Source organism: Daphnia magna, linkage group LG1, assembly GCF_020631705.1.
Source record: "Daphnia magna isolate NIES linkage group LG1, ASM2063170v1.1, whole genome shotgun sequence".
Lineage (NCBI taxonomy): Eukaryota > Metazoa > Arthropoda > Branchiopoda > Diplostraca > Daphniidae > Daphnia > Daphnia magna.
The window spans coordinates 8,395,107-8,414,909 of NC_059182.1; the positions used below are offsets into that span (position 1 = coordinate 8,395,107).

The window sequence follows — 19,803 nt, forward strand, 5'->3', positions numbered from 1 at the left end:
TTTTCTTTAATGATCTTGAAATTCAGCGTTTCGTTGGCGTTTGTACTCGTCGCGTTTGTTTTTGGTGAAAGCGAGTACCATACTAATTTATTCTTCGATTTCTATGACTGTGGAGTAATCCTTTCCGATTTGCTCCTCAGTGGCGTCGGAGGATTGTAACGTCAATCTAACTTAATCGCTTGCTTTGATGAATTTCTTGTAACGTTGCTTGAGGAGGACAGTCGTTGCAAGGTCGTTATCCAGTTCTGCTGTCATTAGACGTTTTTGTACTGCTTTATTTTGTCCATTGTCCTAGTAAGGTGGCCTTTCAGGCCTGCACGTGTCGCAATGGCCCCTCGTGACATCTTGATTTTGGTTGATGGAACTAAATAAAGCACAAAAGGAAACGGGGGTTTGGATTTTCCTGTTCCTATCGCCGAAATTTCTTCTGTTGATATCGGTCTTTCCGACCTTTTCAGTTGCTTGATTCTTAGTAGTACACTTCTGGATTTCCCTTAAAGAAGTGGATGAAAAATAAGATGAAATTTTTTACTTTCGATGTTACCACCAATTGTGATTAATGGAAGGGAGTAGCGTTTGCGCTGTATTCCAGACAGTGGGCGTATTGTTTAAACTTCACTGGCTTGAGATATTCTTCCTTCCTTAAGTAGGTTACTATTTGATGTGGCGAATAAATTTGGCTCTTAGTTGGTCTTTGGTAACTTTGAGCACTGTACCAACTTTGTTGTCAGTTATAAATAATGTCACGAAGATTGGATGATGTGGACCGATGTGGACACTATCTAAGATAGTTGGACATTTAATGGAGTGCCAAAGACGGCTCTTCCAATGGCATAAAGAATTCAAAACAAGGTTTCAAGAAATGCAAAGAAAAATTATAAACTTAAAGAAGATTCACCGTAGCATTTGTTTCTGAAGGCTAGGTGGCATAGATAAGAAGCTTTGATAAGAAAAAAAAATAGAAGTTTTAAATTCTAAAAAAATAAATGAAATTGGTGGGTCTTAAGAACGCTAGTTGGCGTAAGCCGGTGGCGTAGAGGTTCACTTCTTAGGAATTTTTTTTTTTTTTAAAGGTATGTTGCCAATATCGACCACCAAAAAAGGGCTGATTACAGTGCTCCTGGCGGCCTTACATGTATTACAGATCAAATATAGTTGGATTGAGGCAACTTGATATCAGCCAACGCGTCGTACCGTTAGGACGAATGTGACCACCACTTCGTCGTACCGTTACGTCGCGTCTTTCAATGTGCTGCCCTCAGTGGCACAATTTTAGTCATAAGACCCTATGCTGTTACATGGCACACGGGGCACAGCCTTCATTTGTTTTCTTTACCATGGTTTCGACGACAGCTTCTCAGCTCTTTTGTTTAGTTTTTTAAAACTTTTTATTTAAGTTTTATAAAACGTTTTATTGGAGCTAGATTAAAATGTGTGTTTATTTTATAATAAAATGTATGTATTTTACTCCTGGCAGGAAAGAATAAACATTAAATGATAAAAACTTTCGATTTCACTTCCACGAAGAATCCTCTATTTGGTAATGTAACATTTTTGTAAATAACTAATCAATTCAATTCAATTCAATTCTTTGACAGAAACTCACTTTTATTTAGTTATAATTAGAGGCATTAATTTCTAATAGTGTTATTTAGAGTTAAAAAAATTGCTTCAACATGAACATTTTTTTGCGCTTTCTCACTTGGGTCAAGTATTGCGCTGGTTGGATAAAAAGGAAAAAACTGTCATGTTGAAGCAATTTTTTTCTTTTCAACATTTTTCAATAAAAATACTTGGAAAAGATAGCTCTTTTCAAGGGCTATCGACTGATGTTGTGTTTTTCACATGCATGTAATATTTTAGCCGTAATAAATTTTTTTAATTTAAAATTTTTTGCGGGGGGAGGGATAAAGAACCAAAACTGTCAAACTTTGGGCACATCGTTTGGGTCCTATTATACGCTAAATCAATAAAGTAATACATAATTAAGATACCTTAAAACCTTTAGCATGTTTTGGAGTAAAAATTTACTTAGATAGTTATAGTTTTCGTACTATAAATTACAATAATAGTAACCCCTTCCTTACACCCATTATGGCGGCCATTTTGATTGCGCGCCTAATTCAAATATAAATGCAATCTACAATTAACTAGCAAATCAAACTATTTGAAAAGAAATAATAATCTATCTAAATAAAAAAAAATTTTTCATGTGCCCAGTGTTTTATATAGCATAAAAAATAGTGTATTTCATTATTTAACATACAAGATACAACAGTTCCAAAAACACACATTTGAAATAAATTTATTCCTAAACTACCTAGAGGCATTAAATAATCCATTAGTTTAAAAGAAAATATTAATTGTTTTATAATTTGAACTTGGAAAATTTTCTTTTAGGGAGTTCTGTAGTCCTTCGAACTCATGTGATTTGGAAGGTAGCCGGTGAAATAGGACCGAAACGAAATAGGACTGGAGAAATAGGACTAAAAATTTCCAGTCCTAATTCCCCTGTAGAAATGGGGCTGGGAGAATTAGGACTGATTGTTTAACAACTTTTTTAACTTTAAATAACACTTTTAGAAATTAATGCCCCTAATTATAACTAAATAAACGTGTGTTCCTGTCAAAGAATTAATTGAGTTGATTAGTTATTTACAAAAATCAGTGCATTGGATTTGGTAAATTTTGCCGGATTTGACAAATCCAATTCAATTCAACCATTTTCAAATCCAAATCAAATCATTTTTTTAAAAATCTAAGAATTTCAAATCAAATCAAATGGAAAAAGAGTCAAATCCAAATCAATCGTAAATTGATTAGATTTTTGTCAAATCTTTCAATCAAATCAAATGCAAATCAAATCCCAATCAAAATAATAAAACAAAGTAAGAAACAAACTTGTTTATTCTGAGTACTTACTACACGTACAACTGACACTACAAAAGTTACTGTTTAAAGTCTTCTGTTTTAAGTGGCACCCATCTACTTATATCAACGAAAAAATAAAACAAAAAAAAAAAGGTTAACAGACGGCACCAGCCAACAAGAAAATATCAACCAAACTAAATTGGGATAAGTGACAGTGACAGCCATGTAGTAATGGCAAATGATTAAGAAAGGAGATGACAATTTTTTTTTATAAACAACAACATTTGAAAAAGGCCAGCTTTGATTCCATTCCAATTTGCTGATTTAATATCAACAGCTGTGCTGAAGCCACGCTCAATATTACTTGATGACGCTGGAACGCCCATCACGTCTCTAGCTATGAGGGAAAGAGCTGGGAATCTGTGCTCATTTAGTTTCCAGAATAACAGAGGACTATAAGACAAATCAAATTCTCCTGAGTCGTTGACAATCACGGGTTCAGCAAGATATTTTTGAAATTCCTCCAATACTTTCTCTCTAGCACCATGAGACTGAGGTTGTGATTGAGGCAAAACCGAGGACAACATAGGGCGATTAAATGTACTTCGCTTCGCAGCCGCTGAAGTCTCTTGAGAGTCCAGTGAATTCTGACGTCTTTCATTGGCAGAACTCTCACTTTCTCTCTCACCTAAACAATAAATAAAGTATAAATGAGTCCATTAAATCACTTCCAGAGAAATGTAAATTCAGTTAAAATTTCAACGAATTTGAAATTTCTACTTACACGTTATTCGATAGCGGGACAAAATGACATCTGAGACTGCTTTGAGAACAGCTTTCTCGTCGAGACCACCAGCTTTTATGAACGATGTCTTGATGCGAGGGTCTAGTATCGATCCTATTCATAAGAAATAATTATTACAAATATTTGCAAAGAACATGAAATAATTAAACTTATCCCAGTCAAAAGTTTAACACTTACCAATTAAATAGAGTGAATCATTAAGAACGTAACTCAGTCTAGCCTTGAGGGAGTTTTGGAGAGCTTCAGCCACTGTTTTACATGATATGATGGATCGAGCATTAGGATTTACTTCAGGATCCAGGCTACACTTGTTTACTAGATCTAGATAGAATGGTATTACCAGTCCGATCGTTTCGTGTTCTTTCTGAACTGCATCCGTTGCCAGTTTAAATGGTCCAAGTAAAATTATAAGCTCACGTAAACACTTTATTTGTGTGGCTGTAAGAGAACCGTGAACAGCACAGCTGTTAAGTTTCGATTGTATGCTGGGATCCTTTTCTATGGCTTCCAATGAAACTTTTATCATCCCATATTGCGAACTCCAACGGGTTTGATTTAACATTGGAATTTTGAAACCAACACAATCCATTAACGTCTTCGTGTCCACGACACTTCTTCTAATACCTCCAACAATCTTCCCTAGAAGATTCAATGAGTCCTTCGCAACTTTCTTATTTAATAAACATTTAATGAGAGAAAGAATCAAAGAAAAAGAAAATAACCGAACTCAAGGACCAGAAGTCCGTCTTTGATGGCTAGTTGGATATGATGGGGCAAACATCTTGCGTGATAAGAAGCCGTAGTGTTGTATCCAGTTTCATTGTACTTCCAACTGTTATCGTTGAGTAACGTATCAAAATCCAGGTCAAACGCAAAATGATCTTTGAATCCCGATGGATTGTTTTCTCCGTCGTCGTTATCTGCTTCGCCAATAAATTCCGCAAACTCGGGTATCAGTAGATAATTTGGAACATTTATTCCCGCTTCAATTTCATATCTACCAACTCGTCTTCCGTCTCGTTCACAAAGGTAGGAAGCTGTAACCTTAAAGCAGCTACCATGTTCCGGGCATTATCTGTAACACACCGAATTACCTGTGAAAACCCGAAAACCCGAAGCAATATAAATAGATTCAGTTAGCAGAACGATTTGATTTTAGAAACATTTACCTTTTTATTGATTTCCCAATCTTCAATGACCGACTCATATTCTGCAAAGACAGCAGCTGCCGTATGATTCTTTGGCATCTCACGAAGGGCGAGGAATGCTGTGAATGGTACATAGTCACAAGTCACTGCGGAACATGATACTCCCAAGAATCTTTCCATTGCATTCGAAGACCACAAATCCATCATTACCGAACATGCAGGTGATGAGGCAAGACGTTTTTTTAGTGCTGCTGCAACCTCCTCATGAAGATTAGGAATTAAAGTGTCTCGCATTCTTTCGTAACAAGGAAGTTTGTAATCGGGAACTGCAGCGGCCATTAAGTTCCGAAACCCCTCTCGCTGTAAAATTGTGAGGGGTAGGTTGTCCTTGCAGATCATTAACGTAACCAATTGATCCAATTGTTCTTTTTTGGCATTTGAAGTTTTCTTTCGATTAAAAACAAACGTTGTCATCGATGATTGGTTGAGTCTCGATTTAGGTGACACTTTGGTGAAAATGTTGCTATATTCGTCCACGTGATTCCTTTTCATGTGTCGTAGAAAGTTTGAAAACGAGTCTCTGTTTCCGGAATGATAGCCACCAGAACTGCAGAAATTGCACTTAGCAAGTACTCTACCCGATGAAGCATGCCAATCTGTGCAACAGTTTTTCCTCCATTCTGGCCATTTGCTTTGTTCAAAAATCGGGATGGAATGCGCACCTTCTGGTAACTTGGACGTGGAAGGTAGTTGTGTTTCTTTTTCTGACTGGACATCTTCCGTTTCCATACTAATAGATAGCTCGTGATCTTCTTCTTCAGCCAATAGACGTAATAGGACATCTTCTTCGTCTTCTAGAGAAATGTCTTGAGCAAGTGCATTATCACTAACATTTGTAGATCGAACGGTATGCCGACTTCCTGAGCTTCCACGTCCTCGTGAGCTTCCACGTCCTCGTGAGCTACCACGTCCTCGTGAGCCACCACTACCTCGTGATCCGTTTTTGTTTCCTCTGGAACTCATTCTAAAATGTCAGTCTAAAAAGGATTGATGAATTCTCATTTCTACAATATTAGTTATTTAAGTATTACCTTAATCATCTGAAATGCAGAACTAGACCTGGCCAATAAGTCGCAATCAAAATTTAAAATTTTCTCGCAGTAACAACATGTGAACAAAAAGAAACATAACATGTAGACCTAACTAGAACTTATCTACAAACGAAAACTTATTACTGTTATTAGGCGTTGGAACATGGAGTATAAACTGAACTTATACACTTTTAGCCTAAATGGACTTATACTACCTTTTGATTATCTTTGAATCTTTCAAAGAGTGGAGAGATATCAGATATGGATTGAAAAGTTGGCACAATCACGTTCACGTAGTGCCAATCTAATAAAAATGAGAACATATAAAACCGAGTAGGAAATAGCAATATGAATTAAATATTTTGTACCTTTACCTTTACTTTTACACACAATCGTGGCTGGTTACAAACACTCACGTATTGAAAGAAAAAAGAAGTTGTAAAATGAGGAAAATGACTAATGACTTAATGAGACATGACAAGTAGGGTGGAATAAGAAAACAACTGCCGAACGGAAAGCATCAGCAAAATTGGACCTTTCACCTTTGCGCTTTGCCCTTTGGTGGCCATTGATTTAGTTACTCTTAATGATTTGGATTTGGATTTGAAATTGATTTGATTTTACCGACAATTTGCGTCAAATCCAAATCAAATCACTGTCTTTTCCAAATACCGAAAATCCAATCAAAATTCCCAAAGTTTCCGGATTTGATCTGGATTTGAGTGATTTGATGGCCCCAAATCCAATGCACTGTCAAAAATGTTACATTACCAAATAGAGGGTTCCTCGTGGAAATGAAATAATAAAGTTTTTCTCATTTAACGTTTATGCTTTCCTACCAGGAGTAAAATACATACATTTTATTATAAAATAAACACATATTTTAATCTAGCTTCAATAAAACTTACATTGTAGCAAATAAACAATAGAGCAAGTGACTGACGCGTACCCCCTACTGTTTTACGAACGCACCTTACTATTTTAAGGGAGAAATTGCGACTGGCGGCCATGTTTATCTCGAAATAAACATGGCTTCCAGCCGCAAAAGCTAATCTTAAAACACCAAGGTGCGTTCGTAAAACAATGGGGGTACGCGTCAGTCACTTGCTCTATAAACTAAAAATACAAAATAAGTTTTAAAAAAGTAAACAAAACAGCTGAGAAACTGTCTTCGAACTTCGAAACCATAGGAAAGAAAACAAATGAAGGCTGTGCCCTTTGTGCCATGTAACAGCATAGGGTCCTATGACAAAAATTTTTCCGCTGAGGGCAGCACATTGAAAGACGCGACGTAACGGTACGTTAGGTGGCAGGTGGCAGTTCGTGATCCGCAACAGCTTCGAACATTAAAATTCAGATTTTTGTGCAAGAGTACCATGATCTACTGCAAGCTGATTGGGAAGGTAAAACCAGCCTACGACAGTGTTCCTGAACTTTCTAAAGAAAAACTTGTTGCCTTTGGTACGAGACAATAATACGGCGTTGATTAGGATCAAGTTTTTGCTACTGTTTCGAATCAAGAAGCAGTCAAAGCAGCGTTTGCCGAAATTGCATCTCTCGATCTAGAAATTATTCAGTTCGATATTTTCGCGGGTGAAAAGGGAAATTGGTTATCTCTTCGCGGAGATGATGTCACCTGCTCTTTGGACAAAGGTGCGATCGTCGTGAAGAAATAATCAGGAGAAGTCCACTCTAAGGAAGATACGGAGATACGCAGTCCGGAAGGGAAGTAATTCGTGCGACGGTATACAACGCTGCCCCGAATCTGCGTTAGACGAGTCTCCATCGGGTGAGCTCCCGTAGCTGGGCTACGTTAGAGGAGTTCTTTGGTTTTCCTAGAGGTCTTCAGACGCTTCTCGAACTTCGGGTAAATGGTTACCCCCTTTATTTAAGTAAAAATATTGTTTAGATTTAAGTCATCACTTGTTGTATTCATTTGTGCTTGGGTAAAATACAAACTCGTGTGACAATATAAAATACGCGTTCTTATATGCCGCACTCGACAAACAGATGTACGCTGCATGATTTATGTCGGCGCTCTTTTATTTTCAATATATCTCACTTTTATGATGCGTCCAGATATCTCCTATGCGGTTGGTCAGGTGTCTAAATATTCTCAAAATCCTATCGAATCTCACTGGAATGCAGTAACTCAAATTTTTGCTTATCTGAATGGGACCATGGATTTTGGCATCTGGCTTGGAGGAGAGCGGATGGGGTTAATCGGCCATTCTGACGCTGATTTTGGTGGTTACAAAAACGACTATTGGTCATCTTCTGGAAGCAACCATTTCATTGACGGAGGTCCAGTATCGTGGTAAAGTAAAAAGCAAACATGTACGGCATTGTCGAAGATGGAAGCAGAATATGCAGCTACCTGCGAAGCTACGAAGACAGCTGTCTGGCTCAGCTGCCTGCTTCAATATTTTTCTGGAAGGGAACAACAGAAGGTCCCGATTTACTGTGACAACGAAGGCGCTGTTCGGCTGGCTTCCAATGCGGAGTTCCACCAAGTAACCAAACATGTTCTCGTTAGATATCACTACATTCGCGAAAAAGTCACAGAAGGTAAAATTGAAGACAAGTATATCCCAACAGACGATCAACTGGCTGACATTTTCATGAAGCCACTGACCGGTCCAAAGTTCACGGCAATGAGAAAAAGAATCGGGGTTGGTAAACGGACCGATTAATTGGATATCAGTGTATCGTATTTGAAAAAAAACGAGTATTTTAAAAATACAAATACTATATTTTAAAATACTCGTCCTTCAAAATACATTTTTTCTCCCAAAACCTCAAATACCAAATAAAATATAAATACAAATACAAATACAAATACAAATACAAATACAAATACAAATACAAATACAAAATACTTTCTTCCTTTATGGAGGAGTTGGACATCCTACGTTGCGCATTCTCCGCAAATGCGAAAATCAAATTTGTGTCCAATCTGTGGTACGCTGTCCACAGCGTCTTATGGGAAAACCAACCATTTCACTTTTAAAATATTGTTTTCTTCTCTATAACTATGTTTTACCTCACTGTTGTACCTAACAGTGGATTCGCTATTCATTTGGTGATAACCAAATTTTTCCCTCCATCTCCTTTTAAGTCTAATGTATTTGTAGATTTGTTTAAGAGTCCTTTTTTGTGATCAACCCGGCTAGCAGAAGAACCCGAATTCTTTAGCTAGCTTGTGTATTGTTGTTCACTCTATAAACGTCAAACTTGTAAGTTTAACAAGATGAAGTGTTGCGTACGAAACTGTGAAAAGAATCACAAGGATGGAGTTAAATTTTTAAGTTTTCCTAAAAACCACCCACGCTTTCCTTCGCAAATTCTAGAGTTGTTGTACTTCGTTTGAACAGTGAATTTTCTTTTTAGGATAACTTAAAAATTTAACTCCATCCTTAGGTAAAAATTAGGTTATCACCAAATGAATAGCGAATCCACTGTTAGGTACAACAGTGAGGTAAAACATAGTAATAGAGAAGAAAAAAATATTTTTAAAGTGAAATGGTTGGTTTTCCCATAAGACGCTGTAGACAGCGTACCACAGATTGGACACAAATTTGATTTTCGCATTTGAAGAGAATGCGCAACGTAGGATGTCCAACTGCTCCATTCCACATTATTTGCCTCTTACTCCTTTATTTTTAACTGTCTGTCCAAGGATCTGTCTTGCCGACATTCTTGTCACTGAATCAGAGGATATGCTAAGTTATTAGTTTATGCCATTGCGTATTTTAAGAATGTTCAATAACTTAAACACTTACCGTGGGTATTATACATGTTCTTCAGAACGCACAGTAATAAGAAACAATCCGATTTGTAGAGAACTAGAGATATACGTTAAAGAAACTTGTGGTTTAATGAAAACACACACGAGCAAATCAGACGACGAAAAATGCAATTGAAAGTTTTGAAACTAGAAAAAGATATTGCAAAACGTTTTGCAGGTGCAATAACGCTGTCAAAATGAAGCTACTTTCGATTCATACACTGTTGCCACTTTACAAACTTCAAATCTTTGAAAAAAAAGTATTTTGTATTTGTATTTGTATTTTATTCACTTTCAGCGTAAAAGACCAATACAAATACAAATACTTTAAATAAGAAACAGCCCAAATACAAATACCGAATAAAATACGTATTTTAAGTATTTTATTTTAAAATAATTTTATTTTAATACCCAAATACGATACACTGTTGGATATTACAATGAGAAAGGAGATCGTTTTAAAAACATAAATGTTATATGTACTTTCTTCTGTTAATTGAGAGTTTTTGGTTTTGAGGGAAATGTTAGATTTATTATGCACTGTTCAAACCAAAACCATAAAGTTATGCGCAGACTGACTAAGATGCGGTTTAGCATCGCATGTCTAGCTTTGACGCCTGGCCCATCTTCTGTTGGATTCTCTATCTGTTCAACTGTCATCCGGTTATTAAGAGATATACATTATATTTGGTCAATAACAAATGAGTTTATCCTAATGTAAAGGTTACAATAATACAGAACAAGACAAAAGTGATTAAATCTGTGTTTGTTCTTAATCATTAGATTTTAACAATCTTTTAAAATCGCGTCGGCGCAATCGGGTCAACCCATGATTTCCCCCGGCTCTACCCTGGTAGACGAAGTGGCACCCCGATGGAACCCCGCATCCCCTATTTCGGGGCAGGGTAAACCCGATTAGAGCTAATCGGAGCCGATCGCTACCTGCCGGCGGTGATTTCCACGATTGATGGCTCCTCCCGTTTCCATGGTGATTTCCACGTCATACAGCTCCACGTTCCAAGTACAAGATATACACAGGGTCAAAATAAATGAAAAATAAATACTGCTGACAGTAGTATAACACTTGTGGACACGGATATTAATTGCACAGAGTATGCTGTTGAAGTGGGGCATATGGATTGCATTTGCAACAGCGATACAGCGAGCTGAATCTTTCTTTTCCCAGAAAACATTGCTGTCGTAAAGGTGTTTTGCTGTTTGTGTGTGATAGAATAAGATTAATTTTATAAAGATTTTTATTCTACTGGTCACCCAAGGAAGTTTCTGTTCCTGCAAATTGGTTTTCATCCAAATGAAATTTTTTACTACATATATTTCTTTTAACTATAGTGTCTACTGAATATTCTTGTAGTTAATAGAGCAAGAGCGAAGCGCGTACCCCCTACTGTTTTACGAACGCACCTTCCTATTTTAAGAGAGAAATTGCGGCTGGCGGCCATGTTTGTATCTTGATAGAATTTGGGTACGCGCTTCGCTCTTGCTCTACACTATTTTGTAATTGTTAGCAAGTCTTAATGAGATGTTTACTTGTTTGAGTTGTGAACTTTTTGTTTGTTTGACTCTTGTTTTTTCATGTTCTGTTTGGTTTTGTTCTTTTTATCTAGGAACTAAAGAACAGAGAAAAGCAACTTAGTAACACAAATGAAGAAGATCTACTAAACCAAGCGTCCTTCCATCTCAATTTTCAAACACAGCCAACAGAAGATGGGCCAGTGTTTATACCATGGATAAGCCAATTGGGAGTTATAAGCAATCAAAGTCCATCTCTACCTATATGCTATGACCAACCGTCTAACCAGAAGGATGTAATGGTACAACTAGCTCATGTTATTTGTCGACAGTCAGGATTCGTGACAGCAACCAAGTAATATATATTTATATGAATGTATGTATATAATTTTTTTATTTGATTGTATTACTTTATTTCCCTTTTTTCTTCTCAAATATCCCATACAACTGAGGTAAGAAATTGTCAGGTTATTTGATGATTCAGAAAGCATGATTTTTTGCTCTTACTATTTGTATCCTGTTTTGGGATAATTTAAGACAGACAACTAGTTCTTCTCTAGTCTTATTTGCATGGAATTAATTAGTAAAGAGTTTTGTTGTTTTTATTTGGGCCGCTTGATGTGAAATTCCGTTATGAATAATCAACTGAAAACGGTGGGGATTACGGAACAATGTCACAAAAGCAAAGGGAAGCTATACCGGCTTGCCTTTTTCTTGTTTATTATTCTGATTAACTTTTTTGTATTTCAGTAAACTTTTTCCTGGCAATCTTGAAATTGGCATTCACAAAACTTTATGTTAACAGATGGTTTGGCATTCGAAAAGAAACATTAGGTCTGCATTCGAACTCCAGTGGTCTTAGTGCTTACTGTCGAGGTGATGAACAATTCATTGACCATTGTCGATGGCATTTTCCAATCTTACGTTCGTGCAGTCATTTTTTGGCAATTGAATGTGGTGGTGAGTTAAAAGTGCTACATAATATGGTAAATAACACAAAAAATATTTAATGTTTATCCAGATTGTTCACGTTCATATGTGATGGCAGAGGAGACTCGAATAACCTTAGCTTCTCCAGGATTTCCTATTTACATTCCATTAGTGGTATGCGAGTGGAACATTACATTGCTACCGGAGAATAATGTAAGGAGAAGTTTTAAAAATATTTATGTATGTAAACATGATATTTTGTCACTTGACTAACCGATTGTTTTTTTCTCGTCGTTGAAATCAATTTTGAAAATTTCATACAATTGACCCCCTAGTTGCAAATCAGGTTTCAGCAGTTCGAATTGCCTAGTCCTATCTATGATGAGGTCAAACAGTTTTTTTCCATGTTTTTACTAATCACATTATTTAGCAAAGTAAATAACATGAATAGTTTTTTTCATCAGGCAATAAATGTCGTATCTTGTCGGTCGGGATCCCTGGACATCATGTCATGGCATGAGGATATTAAAAAAATGGCATTAGATGGACGATTCTGTGGCCGTTATAGTCCAGGCAAGTTTGCAATTAATACAACCATCTATGTACTACAGAGTTCTAGTAATTTTATACTCTTAAATCATAATAATATACTCATATTTTACTCATTAATTTCATTAAGGAAATTTGACCATTATTTCCAACCGCATCCTTATTCGATACACGGCGAGTTCCTTCAAGATGGACGACGTAACAAAAAAGGGCTTCCTCGCAGAATGCTCCCTTGTCTCCTCAGGTATTTTCTCATTGCATTCACTAGATGGTTTCATTTAGAAGAAAAGGTATCTAACATAAAATATAAAAATAAATAAATAGAAGTGATTTATTGGTAAATGGAAAGTGAGCCTATTGGTTGTTGTGTTGTAAACGTTGCTCAGTCATCAGCGAAACAGGCACAAAATTTATTTTGTTTCATTACTCACAGCTCAATTGTCAAGTAATTTCGCCATCGTTCGCTGGGTACTAACAGGCAGCGGAATATTGATTACAGTTATAATCGCACTATTTCTTTGGATATGGTAAGTCGCCATTATATGAGAAAACAGAAATTACAACAGATAACGATTTATTTTTTAACTGGTTGTAATTAAAGGAAGGGGAATTTCCACAATTTGTATTTGCGCTTATGTTTAAACTGTTGCTGGGCAAATTCTATCCCGACGAGAGAAGGTCATCTGAGCTTAGCAAGATCACCTCTATCCGCAGTCGTGTTACCACCGCCTGTGGAAACATTTAGCCATATAGCCGGCTTAGAAGATCAGCGTATGGAGATCATACATGGACGCCGCATAAGTGTAACAAAAGTCCTTGATCAAGAATGTGATATTCGTCACTGGGACCAAACCCGTCGTCTGGAAAAGTGGCATTCCACCAACCGTACCACTCGGTCTTCGTCAGCTGATTTCGCTTCCATGCAAAGTATGTATTTCTCACTAGCAAGTATAATGGCCCGAAATCGAAATACGGGTCAAATATATTCCTTACAGCGTAGTGTAATAATTTTTGCTAAATAATTTTTCACACAGAGGGAATGTTGCTCTATGGGGAATACTTTACATGGATTTGTGTTTGCTTAAGAATAAACACTCTTTCTTTTATGCGTTTCTTGATATTGTTCTATGCTACAGGTATTGAACTGAAGGATGAAATTTCACTTGTTACTACGCCCAAAGATAGAAATGGAAGCCATATCTATGAAGAGATCGACATCAACTTACAAAATGGAAAGTATACAACCCGTTTTTTACTTTTAGAACATGTTGTATTTTAAGACTCACCTACACTATCATCATGAATCATTATTTATGTTGGCTGTGACAGGTTGTCCTGAAGCCACGTGTATCCGATCAGTATCGAGCACAGCACCACCCAGAATGATGATGCCATTCATCGGCCGAAGCCTTTTCGATCGACCACCGGTGATGTTGTATCAACAAACGTCAACGTTTGAACCCTTGAATACCACCATTTTGGTCTCGGGATCTTCAATACCATCACATCCAGAAAAATCTCATGAATGCCAATTGGACCACTCAGTTTTCCATCGCCCTCCGTGTTTCCATTGCAGGTTGCGTCTTGTAGTTACAGAGCTGAAACAGTGCTAATTATTGATCAATTTTTAAGGAGCAGCGGATCCACGTTTTCAACCTCTTCTCATTTAGCACTATCGAGTGAATCAGGTACGTTCGATGTTCCCTTTAAAAATTCTCTGGTCGAAAAAATTATTATTATTAGTATAACTGATATATTTTCCCTCAATTTTTAATCAATTTCTTGTACTCTTTGTGGCTGCTAGGTGACAGCGCATCTCTTAGCGGTATCTATGTGAATCCAGAGCCGGAGACTGACGAATAATGATTGACGCTTTTTAAAATGTAGTCAATATCATGGCAACTGGCTGTAAAATATAATCATATATTATTATTTGAAATTTGGCTAGTGAAATACATACAATTAACAAACTGGTGACTATCTAGCAAACTAGTATAGGAATCCGCGTTCTAGACTTGGATGAGACAACTGTTTACGTTGCGTTCATGAAAACAGTGGAATTGTTTGCGAATGACATAATCATTAATCGCATATAAATTCTTTTTTCAAAATTTTAAATATTATATATCTCATAAAAATTTTTTATTTAATTATATTCATTAGTTAGATTTGTTCTTAATACTATTAACGCATACAAGCTTTGAACGCGGAACTCCCGCGTCGCCGACGGAAACGTATCCCACAAGCCACTAACAATTTGATAACTAACAGCTAGCATACTGATAAAATAATTTTGTGTTTCCATATGCTACCCGATTACCCGACCCGATAATGACAATAACAAGTAATGGAAAGACTCTATTTTGTATTGCAAAAATGTTTCTACTTAGCCGGGGGGTAGGGGAGTCTACCGAGTCTACACTTTTCCAGACATTTAATACTTAGGGCAAAAAAAAAGGTGTCTGGACTGACATTACCCAGCCCCCCTTATGATGATTTTGCGCCAAAACCGCCCTACCTCTCCTTAAAAAGGTATACTATTAATATTTTCTACCCACAGATGGCTTTTTCAAAACAAATCGGTGTTCACCTTTTTGTGCAGGATACTGTACATCCGTTCAATGACCGAACTAATAATAAGAGGCGGTAAAGTTATTCTAAGACCGTCAAAGTTTGAGGGATGAAAGAACCGACGATAGGTGGCACTAAGATCGAGTGCTTAGTTATAGAACCATTCAGTTATAGAACCGCGCACAGGCCGGTTCTATAACTGGACCGGCACTGTACTTATGTTGATGGATTTCCTTTTTGCGTTTTCTATTTTCTTGTTTTTTGATAAGTGAATTTACTCTTTTTGTAGGGGAGAACGGGGTCAAACTGGACAAAAAATTTCTTTCCTCTTTATTTAGATTTCTATGTTCTTTTTCTAATATTTATTTTTAGTTAATGGTGCAGCACCTTCTTGGGTAACTCCACAATTTTTTTGTAATTTTTAAGTCTTAAAATAAACGAGTTATAAGGATTTTAATGAAGTCGGTTTTTTTTAGTTTTTATTTAAACGTCGGGGCGAAACTGGACAGGGACGGTGTGAGATTGGACACTGCCAGTTTTCCTCATAAGGAGACATAAAATAAATTTAAAAAAAATATGGGTAGACTGCTTATTCAATATTTTATTCATTCATATTGAAATATTTGCAATAGAAATGAAAAATAGAGAGATATGTCATTTTTACGAAATAGGGGGCTGAAATGGACAATTTGTAGGCGGGTAGAGTAAAATGGGAGGGCTTAACAGAGTATCGAGTATCGACAAACAAACGGGCGTATATGGCTCCTCCACAAGCACCTCCCACTCCAATATCGAAGTTGTCCGATATGACCCCAAAACTGTGTGTCCAAAATGACCCAACCCGGTGCTATTTAGTATTTCGTTAATAACTTAACACTGAAAAGGCATTAAAATTTAAGTTTTTTATCAATCATTAAAGAAATGAATTGGCTATTTCACATATCATTATTTTATTCATTTGTAGTGTTTTTCACTTTAAAAATGCTTACAGTAATAGTGAAGAATATTACATCAAACAGGGCCATTTTTTAATTCTGCGATAACAAGAACAATAATGATTCGATTTTAATCATTATTTTTTCTAGAACGTTAAACATTGCAGTTTATACAAAAATAAGAAAATTTTTTTTTTCCATTACATGTAGCACTTAGGGTCTTAGTCCAATATGACCCGTGTCCAAGTTGACCCCGTTCTCCCATATGCCCTTTTTCTGTTGGCTTTGATTGCTGTTATATGCCATTTCTTTTCATCTTTTGTCAAAGTTATGCACATATTCATGCCATTATTTTGGCATTCTTTTTCTGTGTTTAATTTTAACATTTTTTCAGGTTTACTAATTTTTCGCTTTACAAACGTTTTGCTGCACCAAGTGTTACCATTATGCGCTAATCATCACTTTAGCTGGTAACAACCTTGGGCCTTCTTCTTGGAAATTTTCTTCAACGGATCGGTCTTTCGTCTTCCCACGATGCAACGTCGACCTGACGTCTTCGTTAGCCGTTTTTCCGATCTACACAAGAAAATCCCACCCCCACTGGATGCTGAGCCCAGCCTAATTTTTTGCGTACTGTAAAATGTTTGCATTTTTGTATTCTGTGTTCTTTCTGTTTTCTGCTTTTATTCCCAACTTGAGGCTTTGTCGCCATCGCGATTGGGTGTTGCAATAAAAGTTGTTAAATTGAATTTCAGAAAGCATCCAGTGTTTTATTTCATCTTGTTTGGAACTTTTTGTGGACTTTAAGCGTGGTTTAGCGTTGATGATTAAAAAAGCGTGGCTTTTTTCAAAAGCTTTTTTATCCTTTTTTATCACCTTTCATTTTTGGATCTTTTTTGTTTTTTGCCGATTCTTTAGTCATGGCGATTAACAAGTCCAACCTGGATCTTTTGCTGAAAGAAGCGAGATTGTCGAAAGGCTTTGGCCTTTTTCTCAGACGATGCACTGGCAATAAGCATTAGCTTTTTTATCATTGCCTGCCGGTTCCAGCGAAGCGATTGATATTCATGTCAATCAACACTCCATTCTTGCTTTGCCGCTCAAGACCAAGCGTTTTTCGAAGACTTATCATCACATTATTGCTCCGACTTGCTCTTGGCGTGCTCTTGCTGACAATTGGGAGGCCATTTTGGCCGTTCCTTATTTGACCGAGTGTGACGATATTTCACTAAGTCCATCGTGGAAAACTAAGATGGTGACAACATCGGCCGATTTCCCTAGTGATGACGATCTTTTCACTTCTGAAAAAATTCCAGATGAAAAGATCGTCCAGTCATCTTTGGATCTATCGGCTGGTGATACACCTTTGCTTGATTCCCCAACCCCCCGTTTCACTTTCTCCGTTGGTTTTCGCCGCGGTGTTTGACATTGACATTGACAAAACAGACCACTCATATTGAAGCCAAACGCACGATGATTTCGAAAATGGAATTGAAATCAAATTGGATGACCAAAAATGGGTCAAAAATGGCTAAAAACCAAATTTTTTACCAAAAATGAATTTTCAAACCAAAAAAAATGTGAGATTGTTCCGAAGTCGATCCGATTTTTCGAAGTTACCCAAAACCGAAATTGGAAATCGCGGCGAAGCCGCGTTCTTCAAAAAAGGAAAATGAACAATGGCGGGGTAATTTGGGAAGCGGAGTCATCAGGTTGGATACTTCATAGGTTAAATTCAACGCTATCCTGATGTCTATCATTGGCTTCCAGGAGTGATCAGTCGTATCTCAGACTGAACGGTAGGGGTAGGGGTAGGGGAGAGAATAAGGATAGGGAAGGGAATATGGAGGAGGAAGGGAAAAGGAATTGGAATGCCAGAGTTCAAAAATAATGGGGGATGGAAAAATCGAGCTTGTAGACGAATTTGTAGTAACTTTGATCGGGAAAGTATCGATCTTCATCATGAAAGAAGGAACTTCCTCTACGTATATGAGAACGATAAGACCGATAATGGTCAAACGGTAGACGACGACGATAAAATTCTGGTATCTGATGATGAAATCTATCAGAAAAATCTGCAGGTGGGCGATGGCGCTGACGTCGGTGTGGCGAAAAAGAACGCTGCCACATGGGATTTGGGAATGAAATACGATGCGATTTCGTTTCTTTGGGTGAGTGGTTCGTTTTTTAGGGTTTAGACCCGGTGCCGTTGACGGTGCGCTTCTTGGTAGATGGGACCGGAGCAGCTTTAATCTTCTTTGGTGGGTTATTTTTCTCGACTGGTGTGGGTATAATCTCCAGAACAGCTGGTTTCTTCACCGTGATGGGTTTCGAAAGACGTTTTTTCCGTTTCAGTTTCTTCAATTGGGTACGCGGTGCCACGGGTTGAGCCACTGGGTCTACGGGTTAAACCTCTGGGGCTGATGCCGGCAACGAAACGGGTTGGGTGGGTTGACCCGATGCGTCTTTTTTCTTCGGGGTATGGTGAGTGGCCGTATGTACCATAGATGGGGCAAAAGATGGCTGAATAGTCGGGCAGCCATTAAAATTTACTAATTGGTAAAAATCTAAAGGCCGGCCGCCATCTTTCTATTTGGCCATATTCTTGAGTCCTAGATTTTTGTAGTCGACCATGGCTTGAAATTGATCTTCGTTTGGGGTCCAATTAACCAGAGTATCAGCCACTTGAGCCAAAATGTCCTCGAGCGCTTGTTCCTCAGCTTCAATGAGGTGAGTACTCATTTTTTAAGCACATTTGGTCATGGTGGAATTAAATTTTTTTTTAAATCTTCGGTTGCGATATGATGCATAGCCGGGATCTGAAAGGCTCCTGGTATAGGAACGGTCTGCCGTCGGCAAAAAAAATGCATGGCGTTGACGTGCGTGTAAAATGGCATTATAATCAGCTGTAATGCGTGATAAGCACTGACCCGCTGCATCGGTGGCAGCAATGAAAGCCGGGGCTGATGGAATGACATCGATCAGATTCTTCGGCGTCGTGTTTTGAACGGAAGAAGCCATCATCTCTTGGACAAAAACCAACGGAGAAAGTAGAACGGGGGCTGGGGGGATGGGGAATCAAGCAAAAGTGTATCACCAGCAGATAGATCCAAAGGTGACTGGGCGATCTTTTCATCTGGAATTTTTTAAGAAGTGAAAAGATCGTCATCACTAGGGAAATCGGCCGATGTTGTCACCATCTTAAGATTTCACGATGAACTTAGCGAAATATCATCACACTCGGTCAAATGGGGAGCGGCAAAAATGGCCTCCCAATGGTCAGCAAGAGCACGCCAAGAGCGAGTCGGAGCAATGATGTGATGATAAGTCTTCGGAAAGCGCTTGGTCTCAACTCAACAGAAAACTCAACAGAAAGAACACAGAATACAAAAATGCAAACATTTTATAGTTCGCAAAAAATTAGGCTGGGCTCAGCATCCAGTGGGGGTGGGATTTTCTTGTGTATATTGGAAAAACGGTTAACGAAGACGTCAGGTCGACGTTGCATCGTGGGAAGACGAAAGACCGATCCATTGAAGAAAATTTCAAAGAAGAAGGCCCAAGGTGGTTACCAGCTGAAGTGATG

General features: G+C 37.7%; 1 protein-coding gene across 1 annotated transcript; it reads left to right on the forward strand.

Moving 5' to 3' along the window:
- Window positions 1-10,884: 10,884 nt before the first annotated feature.
- On the forward strand, window positions 10,885-14,681 carry LOC123466400 (the record flags this gene model as incomplete). The annotated part of the gene is made up of 13 exons (XM_045170131.1): window positions 10,885-10,908; window positions 11,328-11,587; window positions 12,038-12,192; window positions 12,254-12,375; window positions 12,498-12,548; window positions 12,627-12,780; window positions 12,842-12,955; window positions 13,145-13,238; window positions 13,313-13,638; window positions 13,848-13,943; window positions 14,041-14,287; window positions 14,344-14,399; window positions 14,516-14,681. Coding segments are annotated over 13 exons (1,758 nt in total), but the record flags the coding sequence as incomplete, so codon positions are not given.
- Window positions 14,682-19,803: the final 5,122 nt, after the last annotated feature.